Source organism: Macaca mulatta, chromosome 19, assembly GCF_049350105.2.
Source record: "Macaca mulatta isolate MMU2019108-1 chromosome 19, T2T-MMU8v2.0, whole genome shotgun sequence".
NCBI classification, from domain to species: Eukaryota; Metazoa; Chordata; class Mammalia; order Primates; family Cercopithecidae; genus Macaca; species Macaca mulatta.
The window spans coordinates 53,089,978-53,104,813 of record NC_133424.1 but is presented as its reverse complement, the minus strand read 5'-3'; the positions used below and the strand labels follow the sequence as shown (position 1 = coordinate 53,104,813).

The 14,836-nt window shown below is 50.2% G+C and overlaps 2 protein-coding genes across 14 annotated transcripts in view; one reads left to right on the top strand and one right to left on the bottom strand.

Moving 5' to 3' along the window:
* LOC144337526 (uncharacterized) overlaps positions 1-14,836 on the bottom strand; it is a 211,581-nt gene that overhangs the window by 145,472 nt on the left and 51,273 nt on the right. The window lies entirely within an intron of this gene.
* GRIK5 (glutamate ionotropic receptor kainate type subunit 5) overlaps positions 1-14,836 on the top strand; it is a 79,093-nt gene that overhangs the window by 17,532 nt on the left and 46,725 nt on the right. For 12 of the 13 annotated variants that reach the window (XM_077982912.1, XM_077982915.1, XM_028838863.2 and 9 more), the window contains exons 9-12: positions 285-437; positions 832-936; positions 1,052-1,159; positions 12,602-12,805. In XM_077982912.1, coding sequence (XP_077839038.1) covers positions 285-437; positions 832-936; positions 1,052-1,159; positions 12,602-12,805 — 570 coding nt within the window. Of the gene's footprint in view, positions 1-245; positions 438-831; positions 937-1,051; positions 1,160-12,601; positions 12,806-14,836 lie in introns of all 13 variants that reach the window. The other variant, XM_077982909.1, reaches the window with a different exon arrangement.

Below are 14,836 nucleotides of genomic sequence, written 5' to 3'. Positions count from 1 at the left end.
GGTGACACAGCTGGCTATCCAGGCACCCTCTGAGAGACACATGGCCACACACAGTCTGGGAGACCTACTCCCACCAAGACACGGGAAGCACACACACCTTCCCCGCTGTCCACTTCCCAAAAAAGACACTGGAGCCACTTGCTCACTCCTGACCCACCCAGTTTCCCATTCCTGGGGAGAGGGAAGTTATTTGAGGGCTTGAGGGTGGCAGCTCAGGGGCCTTTGGGGCTCCCCTGGCTAAGCAGCCTCTTATCCATCCCACCCCCACCTCTGTCCCACCACAGCTGTCAGCTGCACTGATGTTTGATGCCGTGCACGTGGTGGTGAGCGCTGTCCGAGAGCTGAACCGCAGCCAGGAGATCGGTGTGAAGCCGCTGGCCTGTACGTCAGCCAACATTTGGCCCCATGGGACCAGCCTCATGAACTACCTGCGCATGGTGAGCCTGAGCAGGGGTGGGTGGAGGAGGCAGGGCATGGCCACCTCAGGTGGGAGCACTCACTGTGTCCACCCTGTGGCCCTCTGCCCTCCCCGCTCCTCCCACCGTACCCACTGCCTCCCCTGTCCACTCCCGGCTGCTGCTGCCTGTCTGGGTTGCTCTCTCTCTCTCTTTCCGAGTCTTGCCTTCTTCATGCCTTTTGTCCCATCTCCCCTTGCTTCCTTGCATGTTATCTTGCTGTTTTGACTGTGATCTTCCTCTTTCTTCTCTCTCTTGTCCCCTCCACCCTGGTCTGTCTGTGCCTTTCTCTGTGGATGTCTCATCACGCTGGGCCTTCCCTGCCCATCTCTGGGCCCCTGCATCCTCCCTCTGCCCTGCCTCCCCACCCTGCCAGGTAGAGTATGATGGGCTGACCGGGCGGGTCGAGTTCAACAGCAAAGGGCAGAGAACCAACTACACCCTGCGCATCCTAGAAAAGTCCCGGCAGGGCCACCGTGAGGTGAGCAGACCCAGGGCGACGCCAGAGCCCTGCTGGGGTGAGGGTGGGGGCAGGCCCAGAGGCTGCCATGACCTTGGGCAGGGCCTGAGCTGACAGTACCCTCTCTGCCCCCTAGATTGGGGTGTGGTACTCTAACCGCACCCTGGCCATGAATGCCACCACCCTGGACATCAACCTGTCGCAGACACTGGCCAACAAGACGCTGGTGGTCACAACCATCCTGGTGAGTGGCCCTAGACGGGGGCCTGGGAGTGGTAAGTGAAGGGGCCTGAACGCTGGGCCTTCCCTGACGCTGCCCTGAGCCCAGTCCTAGCTCCCACCGTGAGGTGGAGGGATGCATTGGCTGGCACAGCGCACAGGCCAGTGGGGGCCGGGATTCCTGCACCCAGCAACTCCAGGTTGTGAATAAGGCACTACCATCCAAAACGCTGCCAGAGCAGGGAGGGAGCAGACTGCCCTCAGGGCCAACTTTAACCCAGCTCTTTGCACAGTGTCTGGCCCTGGTCAATCCTGGTGAATCATGATTGCCAGAACAGTTGTTTTGCCACCTTTGATGACAACATGTATCAACAATGCCAACTCAGTGTCCATCTTGAAGTTGTAGAAACTGAGGCTTAGAGAGGGAGGCAACTTGCCCAGGGTCACACAGCAAGTAACCAGCACAGGCCAGGACTGAAAGCTATGTCTCTAATCCTTCAGAGCCCGAGTCTTGACCACTGTGTTCTGAAGCTCCAGACCTCTCAGTACCCAAGCACCAGCGAGGGGCATTGTCCTGTAGCCCTGAGAGTGCCACTCCTGCATTTCGCCAGATCAGAGGCAGAGGGGCCTTTGTACATCAAGTATTTATTGAGCACCTGTTCTGCACCAGGCACTGTGCTAGGCCCTTTCCAAGCGTCATTCTTTAGACCTCATGGCTACCGTTGTGAGCTTCGTCTTATTTCCCCGTTTTGAGGATAAGGAAGCAGGTCACACGGTGAGTTCCCGGCAGAGCTGAGTGTCCAGCTCAGAGCTAGTGCCCTCTCTGCTGCACCATGCTGCCTCCTGCCAGGCACAATGGGCTTCCTCCGTGGCCTTAGGAGGTCAGGGAGGGGGTGATGCACAGGCCTGGCGAGCAGGAGGCTTCCCCAAGCAGCTGGCCTGGAGGCTGAACACGCCAGGCAGCCACACTCTTCAGAGCGGCCAAGTCTGCAGCCTGTCAGCATTTGTTGTTACTGAGGGAGCTGCTCAGTAACTTTGAGCTGTGTCAGCTATTAGCTGTGGATGCTGACATTCAGAGAGGGTTACAAGAGGGTTTTGCAGGATGTTAGAGGGCCCCCTAAAGCAGTGAGTCGCAGAGCAGTTCCCTCGGTCCCTAGGGAACTCCTGATCTAAAATGGACCTCGAGTCCCTCTGGAGCAAGGCCAGTGATCCTGTTGTGGAGGGACAGATGGCCTGCAGATGGGAAACCAGACACCTCCTAACAGCCTCCCCAGGGGACCATGGAGGCTTGGCTAGGAGCAGTCAGACCCTCTGTGCTGTGGTATGCGGTCAATCCTTGAAGCCTGTGGAGGCAGAAAAGTTGGGGGCCTTGGTGGGGAACAGGGTGCAGAGGTCAGGGAGGGGAGGTCAGGAGAGCTGAGTCATGACCCTGGGAGCTTCGAGTGTCTTCTTCACTCTCCTCCCCGCTTCTTCTCAAGGCCTGGGAGCTTGTATTTTTCTTCCCTTCGTGATGTTCACCCATCTCTTGATGGGTTGATTCACTTATTCATTTGGTCCATAAATATTTACCAAAGCTGTATGGTGCTGGCCCTTACATTCTAGAAGCACAGAAATGAGTCAGGTGCTCTCGGGTGGCACTGGGAGGTGGTCCCATTCTGATGGAAGAGACAGACCTGGACACAGTCATTCCCACAATGAGGGCCTCCCAAAGAAAGGAGGGACTGAGTCAGCTTTAAGAGGCTGGAAGAAGGCTTCCTGGCAGAGGTGACCTTAGATGGGGTTGCATAGGAGTTGGGTGTGCGGAAAATATCCCAGGCAGCAGGAGCGGCAGGAGGGGCAGGAGCCAGGGTTTTAGGAGGTGTTTGTCAGTTTGAACAGGGAGGCAACAGCCTCTGTGTACACAGTCAGACAAGCCCTGTTCATTCGCTGGTATTGCCTGACATGGGTTTCTTGGCAAGACCTGTGTCAGGTACTTGGAGATTCAGATGTGACTCAAACTGGGTGCCTAGGGCAAGATGTGGGTTAGAACTTGTCTCATTCGCTGCTCTATTCCCAGGGCCTAGAGCCGTGACTGACACCTAGCAAGTACAGAGGGTTGTGGTGAGTGATGGGACAGAGGCAGCCTAGGGGCTGTGGGGCAGCAGGTGGGGAAGGGGCTCTGAAGGACCTAGTTGTCCTGTGCTTTACCTTGGAGAGAGAGTGTTGAGCAGGAAGGGGCGGGGCCAGATCTGGAGTCAGGAAAGCTCCTTGTTGGCCCTTGAGGGATGCTGCTGGGATTAGAGGTGGTCCAGGTGTGGGAGCGAGGGGCTCTGGTGATGGGAGTGCAGGCTAGCGCTGCCCCTGGGGCAGGCTCAGGGATCTCGTGCTGAGACAGGATGGGCTGGCACTGAGATGGAGAGAGGCCCCAGCTGGGGTACAGAAGTCCCATGGAGTTGAGACAGTGCAGGGGCCTGCCCTCCTCAGCCCCTGGTCTTGCCCCAGTCTTGGAGAATTTCTCAGGGCCCCCAGGTGGTCCTGAGGATTCCCTTCATTGAGCTGAGACATCTCACCCTGCCCTTTGGTGACTAGTGTGGCAGTTAAGAGTAGTCTCTCTGCTGCGGACAGAGGGACCTCAGTCCCATTCCTCTGCTCTTATTAGTTCAAGTCCCTTAACTCTCCAGTCTCCTTTGCTTTATCTGTAAAACGGGTCTGCATCTCACCTTGAGGGGCAGTGAGAGGATCACATGAACTAAGAAGGCCCTTGCAGTGCCTAAGGTACGCGTAAGAGAACCTCCCTCCCTCCCTCTCCCGAGCTTGTGATTCATGGCTTTGAGCGTTGTGCCAAGCCCTGTGCTCATGTGACTCAATCTTCACAGAAGCACTGATTTTCAGATAAAGAAACTCAGGCATGGGAGGGTTAAATGACATGCCTGAGGTTGCCCAGCTAGAAGGCAGCAGAGCCCACATGCCTGTCTTTTGCACCACGTTGCTTCTAATATTTTTTATTTTTATTTTTTTGAGATGGAGTCTCACTCTGTCACTGAGGTTGGAGTGCAGTGGCACGATCTCGGCTCACTGCAAGCTCTGCCTCCCAGTTCACGCCATCCTCCTGCCTCAGCCTCCCGAGTAGCTGGGACTCCAGGCGCCTGCCACCATGCCCAGCTAATTTTTTTGTATTTTTAGTGGAGACGGGGTTTCACCATGTTAGCTAGGATGGTCTCAATCTCCTGACCTTGTGATCTGCCTGCCTCGGCCTCCCAAAATGCTGGGATTACAGGCATGAGCCACTGCGCCCGGCCACGTTGCCTCTATTATTTCTACTTCTTTCTGAGCCCTCAGGGCTGTGTCCTGGGCCTGGCACTGCCATCCACACACTGTGTGACCCTAGCAGGTCTCTTCTCTCTAGCCTCGGTTTCCTCCTTTAAAGTGAGGGGATTAAAGTATTCCTAGCAGTCTGAGCATGGTGGTTCACACCAGTAACCCCAGCACTATGGGAGACCGAGGCGGGAGGATCACTTGGGCCCATGAGTTCGATACCAGCCTGGGCAACATGGCGAAACCCCATCTCTACTAAAAATACAAAAATTAGCTGGGCGTGGTGGCAGGCGCCTGGAGTCCCAGCTACTCGGGAGGCTGAGGCAGGAGGATTGCTTGAACCTGCGAGGTTGAGGCTGCAGTGAGCCCAGATCATACCACTGCCAGGGTGACAGAGTGAGACCCTGTCTAAAAATAATAATAATTAATAAATACGTAAATAAAATATTCATAGCAGAGTGAGGAGGTTGGACTAGATCATTGTTGTTTAAACTACACTCCAGGAAATCCTGGACAAGGATTTGGATCCCAGGTTCATGAAAGCGTCCAAGCAATCAGCTTGTAAGGAATGTTCTGGAACCTACCCTACTTTAATTTTTTGTTTTTACTTTCCAGAAATTTTCATTGAAGTGTAACACACATACAGAAATGTGCACAAATTGTGTTACTTCTCACTGAAGTTTCAAAAACTGAACACACCTGTGTAATCAACTAGCTGTCCCCAACCCAAAGCCACCCCATGCCCTTCCAATCATTAACCCTCCAAGGCTAACCCCCATCTCAGCTTCTGTCACCACAGATCAGCTTTGCCCACCCTTGAACCTCATATAAATGGCATCGTACTATGTGTTCTCTCTTGAGACTGGCTTCTTCTGGCAACATTATGAGATTCATCTGTGGCATTGCAGGAGGTATAGTCTCATTGTTGTATGTTGAATGTACTGCAATTTCCTGATTTGTCAACTCTGGATGGATGTTTGTTTCTGGCTTTTTGCTGTTAGGTATAGTACTGCTAGGAAGGTTCTCTTCCATGTCTTTTGGTGAACGTGTATTGGTGTTTCTGTTGGGTGTGTTCTAGTTGCTGAGTTGCAGGGTGTTTGTCTCAGCTTTAGCAGTTATTGTAAAAGTGTTTTACAAAGTGGTTGAACCACTTTCACTTTCATTCCCAGCAGCAGCAAATGAATGAGAATTCCACTTGCTCCTTGTTTTGTCAGTGGTGAGTGTATAAAGGTACCAACCATATATGGTGGTTTTCATTTGCATTTCCCTGATGATCAGGGAGGTAGAACACCTTTTTGTGTTTATTGGCTACTTGATTTTTCTTTGTTTTTGTTTTTTGAGAGAGGGCCTTGCTCTGTTACCCAGGCTGGAGTGCAGTGGCCCGATCGTAGCTCACTGCAGCTTCAACCTCCAGGCTCAGGCGCTTCTCCCATCTCAGCCTTCTGAGTAGCTGGGACCACAGTCGTACACCACCACACCCAGCTAATTAAAAACAAAATTTTTTTTAATTGACAGGGTTTTACCATGTTGCCAAGCCTGGTCTCGGACTCCTGGGTTCAAGGGATCCACCCACCTTGGCCTCCTAAAGTGCTGGAATTACAGGCATGAGCCACCACACCTGGCCCTTTATTGGCTATTTGGAAACCCTCATTTGTGAGGTTCCTATTCATGTCTTTTTCTATTTTAAAAAAATTGGGATATATGACCTTTTTATTGATTTGTGAGTTATTTATACATTCTTGAGTACAAGTCATTTGTCTGGTGTATGTATTGCAAATGTCCTCTCCCCCTTTGTGGCTTACCTTTTCATTCTCAGTAGTATATTTTGGATAAAAGGATTTGATATTTAACTTTACTAAAGTTCACTCCATCAGCTTTTTTCCTTTATGGTTAATGCTTTTAGAATTTAAGAATTCCGTGGATACCCCTATATCATGAAGATATTCTACTATTTGTGTTCTAAAAACTTAATAATTTTGCCTTTTACATTTGGATCTGCCATCCGATTTTTACGTAGGGTAGGGGAGTCAAAATACATTTTGTTCTTGTTTTTTTGTTTTTTTTTTTTCTTTTTTGTTTTCTTTTATTTACTTATTTTTTTGAGACAGAGTCTCACTCTGTTGCCCAGGCTGGAGTGTAGTAGCGTGCGATCTCGGTTCACTGCAACCTCCGTCTGCTGGGTTCAAGTGATTCTCCTGTCTCAGCCTCCCGAGTAGCTGGGATTACAGGCACCCACCACCATGCCTGGCTGATTTTTGTATTTTTAATAGAGGTAGGGGTTTCACCATATTGGCCAGGCTGGTCTTGAACTCCTGACCTCAAGTGATCCACCTGCCTTAGCCTCCCAAAGTGCTGGGATTATAGGCATGAGCCACCGCGCCTAGGCCAGAATACATTTTTTTTTTCCATATGGGTATTTAATTCAGCAGCATAGGCCGGGCGCGGTGGCTCAAGCCTGTAATCCCAGCACTTTGGGAGGCCGAGATGGGAGGATCACGAGGTCAGGAGATCGAGACTATCCTGGCTAACACGGTGAAACCCCGTCTCTACTAAAAACACAAAAAAATTAGCCGGGCGTGGTGGCGGGCGCCTGTAGTTCCAGCTACTCAGGAGGCTGAGGCAGGAGAATAGCGTGAACCCAGGAGGCGGAGCTTGCAGTGAGCTGAGATCCGGCCACTGCACTCTAGCCTGGGCGACAGAGCGAGACTCCATCTCAAAAAAAATAAATAAATTAATTAATTCAGCGGCACCATTTATTATAACAATCATTCTTCCCCCTTCAGGACAGTTTTACCTTTGTCACAAATCAATATCCATTTATATGTGGGTTTCCAAACACTCCATTCTACTGTCTATTTGTCTATCTTTGTTCTAGTACTACAATGTCTTAAATACCATAGCTTTAAATTAAGTGTTAATATTTGACAGGGTAAACCCCCAGTTTTGCTTTTCTTCTTTAGGATTACTTTGGTTCTTCTTGACTCTTTGCATTTCTTTTTATTTTTTGTAAGTTATTTTTATTGAGACGGGGTCTTCCTATGTTGCCTAGGCTGGTCTTGAACTCCTGGGCTCAAGTGATCCTCCCTCCTTGGCCTCTCAAAGTGCTGGGACTATAGGCATGAACCACCAAGCCCAGCCAACCCTGCATTTTCATACACACTTAAATCTCATACTTCAATTAAAAAAAAATTGTTACACTGAGCGTGGGGGCTGAGCGTGGTGGCTCACGCCTATAATCCCAGCAGTTTGGGAGGCTGGGGTGGGCAGATCAGTTGAGCTCAGGAGTTCGAGACCAGCCTGGGCAACATGATGAAACCCTGTGTCTACAAAAAATACAAAAATTAGCTGGGCTTAGTGGCACGTGCCTGTGGTCCTAGTTACTCTGGAGGCTGAAGTGGGAGAATCACTTGAGCGCAGGAGGCGGAGGTTCTAGTGAGCCGAGATCGCACCACTACATTCCAGCCTGGGTGACAGAGCGAGACCTTGTCTCAAAAATAAATAAATAGACCGGGCGCGGTGGCTCAAGCCTGTAATCCCAGCACTTTGGGAGGCCGAGGCGGGTGGATCACGAGGTCAGGAGATCGAGACCATCCTGGCTAACATGATGAAACCCCGTCTGTACTAAAAATACAAAAAACTAGCTGGGCGTGGTGGCGGGCGCCTGTAGTCCCAGCTACTCAGAGGCTGAGGCGGGAGAATGGCGTAAACCCGGGAGGTGGAGCTTGCAGTGAGCCGATATCGCGCCACTGCACTCCAGCCTGGGCGACAGAGCGAGACTCCGTCTCAAAATAAATAAATAAATAAATAAATTAATTAAATAAATAAATAAATAAATAAAATTGGGGAAGGGACAGAAGTTAATACAAACCTATGTAAAATAGAATTCAAAGAGTACACAGCAGGTGAGGAGTGAAAAATCATTTTCCTTCCTTCCCTGGGTCTTTCATTTTCTTTTTTCAGAGGCCACCATCCTTCCAGAAATGTCTACGCGTATACAAGCACATCCTTGCTCTTTCTTTAACAAAGAGTAGCATATTGTACACGTTGTTCCGTAGCTTGTTTTTTTCCTCCTAATATATCTTGTAGACCTTGCTATTTTAGTGGTTGCCTGGGATTCTTTTATGACATCGATAATCTTTTTAACTTGGCCCAAATTAGGTTGTTTCAGTCTTTGTTCTCACTACAAGCAATGCTGCGCTGACTTTCTTGGACCTGCGTTTTTGATGCACAGCCATTTGTAGGGTAAATTCTTAGAACTGGACTTAGCAATATCTCATTGTCTGGCTGCAGTGTTGGGCTTCTGCATACAATTCTTTTTGAAGTCTGAAGACCCTGGATTTGAGGCTCCTTGAGGACCCTTCTGTTCTAATAGTCTGTGGCTCTAAGTTGAGTCCTAGATTATGGTTATCTAATTTTGAGTTATATTCACAGACCCTAGACTCTTTTTGTCTTTCTAAGCTCAGACCCCAGTCCTGAGACCCTGAACCCAAGTTCCTCAGTCTTGAAATTAGAGATCAGCTTGGCATAGTGAAGGAACAGGGTTCAGAGTGCACAGTGACTGGGTTGTGAAGCCCAGCTCTGCCCCGTCTCCCTTCCCACTGCCCTGCTTCAGCTGGGTGGCCTTGGGCTAGATTCTTTACCTCTCTGAGCCTTGGTTCTATCTTCTGTATGTCAAGGGGACTGTATGGGAGCCAGGCCCTTGTCTCTAGGATTCTCGATTTCTGATTCTCCAGCTTTGATACCCAGCCTGGGTCCCTCACCTCTGTCTGGCTTCTCCCATATCCACTGTCTGATTCTGTCCACTTGAGCTCAGTCTAGCACAGGGTTTAAGAGGGGAGCTTTGGAATCAGACCAACTTGTCCTTCTCAGACACTTACTACTTCACTTCTGTGGACCTCAGCATCCTCATCTCTAAAAGAGAGGTAATAATACTGCCCTCCCACGCTGACAGAATTGCTGTCACACAGCAAGCCCACAAGAAATGCTGGCTGCTGCCGCTATTATTAGTATTATCTCACATTCTTGTTCCCAGTTCCACAGTTTTGGTTCTGGAAAGGCAGCTTGATAGAGAATCACTGACTGCCCTCCATCCCATCATCGTGTAGCTGTAGGGCTCTGTGGGGTCCTGGAGTCCAGAGCCTATGACCTGGCCACATAGTAGGAGATTCCATCACTGTGTGACAAACCACCCAGAACCCAGAAACTGAAAGAATAGCAGTTGATTATTTTGCATGATTCCATGGGTCAACTCAGTGGTTCTTTGGCTGTTCTCGCTTGGGCACACTGTGGCAGCATTCAGCTGCTGTCCAGACTGGACTGGTAAGTGAAGAATGGCTGTGGATGCTGGCTGTTGGCTGGCACGCCTTGGTTCACTCACCCTCCAGCAGGCCAGCCTGGGCTTCCTTAAATGGGGGCTGCTCTGAAGGCTGAGGCTCTGGAATTCACACAGCATCACTTCTGCCACATCCAATTGGCCAAAACAAGTCATAAGGCCAGCTCAGACCAAGGAGTCTGGACTCAGGGATAAATGGACCCCATCTGCTGATGAAGAAGCAGCACAATATTGTGGCCACATCTACCATGGAGCTCAGTAATTGTGTGTTGAATGAATGAGAGGTGACAGAGGTCACTTGACCACTTTGAGCCTCCGTGTCCACATGTGTAAAAGGAATCTACTCATGCCCATTTCAATGTAAGGTCGCCATGAGGAATTAAAATGATGTAATTGAGAGAATGCACAGCACAGGTTCTCAATATACAATAACCATTGTGGATATTTTATTTTATTTATTTGTTTGAGAGAGTCTCACTCCATCACCCAGGCTGGCCGGCAGTGGCACAATCTTGGCTCACTGCAACCTGAGCCTCTGGGACTCTACCTTAGCCTCCCGAGTAGCTGAGACTACAGGTGCACACCGGCACGCCCAGCTAATTTTTGTATTTTTTATAGAGATGGGGTTTTGCCACGTTGCCTAGGCTGGTCTTGAACTCCTGGGCTCAAGCCATCCACCTGCCTTGGCCTCCCAAAGTGTTAGAATTACCGGCTTGAGGCACTACACCTGGCTCATTGTGGATATTTTAACCAAAGCTCTTTCCTGGGTCTTCCCTAAGTCCTAAGTCCTTTTGTTCATTAGTCCAAAGTGACATTGTACAACCAGCCATTTAGACAATAACTGTGTCCAGATAAGTTTCCCACTTGTTACCATCTTTACATGCCTTGTCTTCCTAGCACTTAGACCATCCTTTCTGCTTTTGTGTTTCTTTTTTTTTTTTGTATTTTTTAGTAGAGACGGGGTTTCACCGGGTTAGCCAGGATGGTCTCGACCTCCTGACCTTGTGATCCGCCCATCTCAGCCTCCCAAAGTGCTGGGATTACAGGCTTGAGCCACCGCGCCTGGCCCGCTTTTGTGTTTCTTTGGCACAATGGGGTCAGTAAAGTTTGCTCAAACCCCTCAGAAATAAGCATCAACGTGGCAAACTGACTGTAGGTCAGAGAGTGCAAACTAGAAACTGTTTGTTTTGGCCTGCAGAACATTTAATAATAATCGGTATTAGAATTTGAATTGGTTGCTGTATTAGTTCGTTTTCATACTGCTGTAAAGATCTGCCCGAGACTAGGTAGTTTATAAAGGGAAGAGGTTTAGTTGACTCACAGGTTCAGCATGGCTGGGAAGGCCTCGCGAAATTTACAATCATGGTGGAAGGCGAAGGGGAAGCAAGGCACCTTCTTCACAAGGCAGCAGGAGAGAGATGTGCTGAGTGAAGGGGGAAGAGCCCCTTATAAAACTATCAGATCTCGTGAGAACTCACTATCATGAGAAGAGCATGGGGGAAACCGCCCTCATGGTTCAGTTACCTCCACCTGGTCTCTTCCTTGACACGTAGGGATTATGGGGATTACAATTCAAGGTGAGATTTGGGTGGGGACACAAAGCCTAACCATATCAGTTGCTAACATTTATTTTATTTTATTTTATTTTATATTATTTTATTTTATTTTAGAGACAGAATCTTGCTCAGTTGCCCAGGCTAGATGGAGTACAGTGGTACAGTCATAGCTCACGGCAGCCTCAAACTTGGGCTGAAGCAATCCTCCTACCTCAGCCTCCCAAAGCACTGGGATTTCAGGCATGAGAGTTACTAACATTTATAATCAGGAGATTTTACAAAACAATCTTAGGTTTCCAAATTCTCTTGAAATTGCACCATCTGGGTCAGGTGTGGTGGCTCACGCCTGTAATCCCAGCACTTTGGGAGGCTGAGGCGAGCAGATCACTTGAGGTCAGGAGTTCAAGACCAGCCTGACCAACATGGTGAAACCCCGTCTCTACTAAAAATATGAAAAAAAAAAAAATTAGCCGGGCGTGGTGGCAGGTACCTGTAATCCAAGCTACTTGGGAGGGTGAGGCAGGAGAGTCACTTAAACCCAGGAGGTGGAGGTTGCAGTGAACTGAGATTGCACCACTGCACTCCTGCCTGGGTGACAGAGTGAGATTCTGTCTCAAAAAAAAAAAAAAAAAAAAAAATTGCACCATCTGTCATCTTCAGCCTCCCTCCCTCATGGGGCACTGGGCTGGAGCTAAACCCTGGTGAAGGATACTCTCTTGGACCCATTGGTGGCTCATGAAGTTGGTTTGGTGAGTCATTACCGGACATGTGGAAAGGTGAAGTATAGCAGAACAGAAAATATCAGTGTATTGCCCATAGTTACTAGGGCAAGGACTGTTCTGTGGAATTAAGTCTAGTTATGTGTGTTCATGTGTGGGTGACTTGGGTTGCAGGGTAAAATGTATCTTTTACTGCGAGTTGTAATACGAAATCTGAAAGCCCCTGATCCACTTTGGCACAAGCTCTACCTAGTCTGACTCACTCTAAAGTTACCTCCTCCCTCGTACGCATTTGAGCTTGGGACCAATGAGTGTCAGGTTGGCTGCTGGAGATTAAAATGGCTCCCTGCAATCTGCTAGGGACTGGCAGTGCCCATGTGTTTTTCCCTGGCTTTCAGGTCTATTCCCCACTCTGAGCATTTGTAAGTGAGAAATGTGTACTATGAATAAATCATCCCTGCTCAGCAAGCAGATTCCTGCTCTACCTGCCTGGTCCGGGCTCTAGGATCCCCAACCCAGCTCCTAGACACCCAGTCTCTGACCCCTGCTCTCTTCTGCCCACCCAGGAGAACCCGTACGTCATGCGGCGGCCCAACTTCCAGGCCTTGTCAGGGAATGAACGCTTCGAGGGCTTCTGCGTGGACATGCTGCGGGAGCTGGCCGAGCTGCTGCGCTTCCGCTACCGCCTGCGGTTGGTGGAGGATGGGCTGTACGGGGCACCCGAGCCCAACGGCTCCTGGACAGGCATGGTTGGCGAGCTCATCAACCGGGTACGGCTGGGCTGGGGCTGGGGAAGAGGCATGGACCCGGCGAGTGAGGGAGGGCAGGCAGCTGGGCAGCCAGTCGAACCTTAGAAGCAGTCAAACCTTAGAACCTTAGAAGTCAAACCTTAGAATTTGGCCGGTGGCAGAAGTGGAAGGAGCCATGAAGGGCTCCTCAGACCACCTCACTGATGTTGTGCTGTATGCCTGTGCCTGGCGGGTGCCATGGGATGGGACAGAGGAGGAGAGGTGGTATATGCATCGAGAGGTGGTACATACATCACCACCTGTGTCCTGCTTTGCCAAATGCCCCTGTCGTGCCACCTTGGATTAGTCGGTGTGCAAATATTTGTTAAGTGAATGAAAGAGACATGGAGTGGCGAACAGGAAAAGGTCTGAGGTGGTCAAAGGCTTCCTGCAGGAGGCAGGGCTGAGAGCAGGAAGTGCACCTCACCTGTGTGCTATGCCCAGCACCTGCCAGGGAGGGCCTGGCACGTTATGGACCTGGAGGGTTGCGTGTAGAACTCACACATTCACCTGTTCAGTGGGTGTTTATTGAGCACCTACTATGTTCCTTGCTCCTTGCTGGACATGGGATCCCACTACTAGTACAGTGGATCTGGACCCCGCCCCCAGGAGCTTAGAGTCTCTTTGGGGTGCAAGACAGCAAATGACCACAGCACAGAGCCATCTGGGCTTTGATGGGGGAGCTCAGAGGAGGGGCCCAGAGAAGGTTCCTGACCCAGTCAGGCATCCTGGGGGGCCTCCCAGAAGAGATGATACCCAAAGTGATTCCCAAAGGGCATGAAGGAGTCAGCAAGGTGAAGGGGGTGTGGAAGGGGAGCGTATTTGGAGCAGAGGAAATAGCATCTACAAAGGTGGGGTGATACGAGGGAGTGGGGTGCACTGGAGAAACCAGCAAGGCCTGAGCATGGACAGGATTTGGTTGCAGCTGAGGAGGGATGGAAGGCAGGGCCATGGGAGGTGGCAGGCAAGGGTGCAGTGGAAAGGATCTTTGGGCATCAGACAATCCTGGATTTGAATCCTTAAGTGTCATTTCTCTTCTCTGAACCTCAGTTTTCCCCTCCCTAAGATGGGGATAATAATACCTTGCAGGTCTATAGTGAGGGTTACGGGACATGGGGACAAGTACCTCATACATTGCTTGGCAGATACTAGGGGACTGAAATGTAGTTCCTCTTTTTATTCCAGGTGGGAGAAACTATGGGCGCAACTGCCCAGAGGCAGGACTGTGCCCTGGGAGATAAGTAGGCCCCTGGTTAGGACACGCCCAGAGCTGGTGTGCAGAGCAAGAGACTGTGGCCAGAGATGGCCAGGGCGACCTTGACGTTAGACTTTACTGAGCTCATCAGAGATTCTCACCCTCCTCTCTCTCATGCCAGAATTTACAGCATCCAACCCCCTGAACATCACCAGGAAAGACACGAGAGGGCCACTTTGCTTGACAAGGACGTTTATCCCTTAGGGCACTGACTTTCAAAAGTTATTTTGATAGCAGAACTTTTTTTCCAATTGCAAGCTCCCTCAGAACCCTGGGCAAGAGCAGAGCTGCTCTGGTGGAGGCAGAGATAGGGGGGCCTCCCGCCCCACCCCACAGGCAGGCCCCGAGGCGCTGCCCCATAAAGCTGCCAGCTGGCTTGAAAACTTCTGCCCCAGGGTGAGTTTTAAGGTCAGGGTGAATTTTATTGTTATTATTATTATATTTATTTATTTATTTTGGAGACAGAGTCTCCTCTGTTGCCCAGGCTGGAGTGCAGTGGCACGATCTCTGCTCATAGCAACCTCTGCCTCTCTGCAACCTCCACCTCCCAGGTTCAAGCGATTCTCCTGCCTTGGCCTCTTCTGAGTAGCTGGGATTACAGGTGCGCCACCATGCCTGGCTGCTTTTTGTATTTTTTGGAGCAACAGGATTTCGTCATGTTGGCCAGGTTGGTCTTGAACTCCTGGCCCCAAGTGATCTGCCCACCTCACCTCCAAAGTGCTAGGATTACAAGTGTGAGCCACTGTACCCAGCTCAGG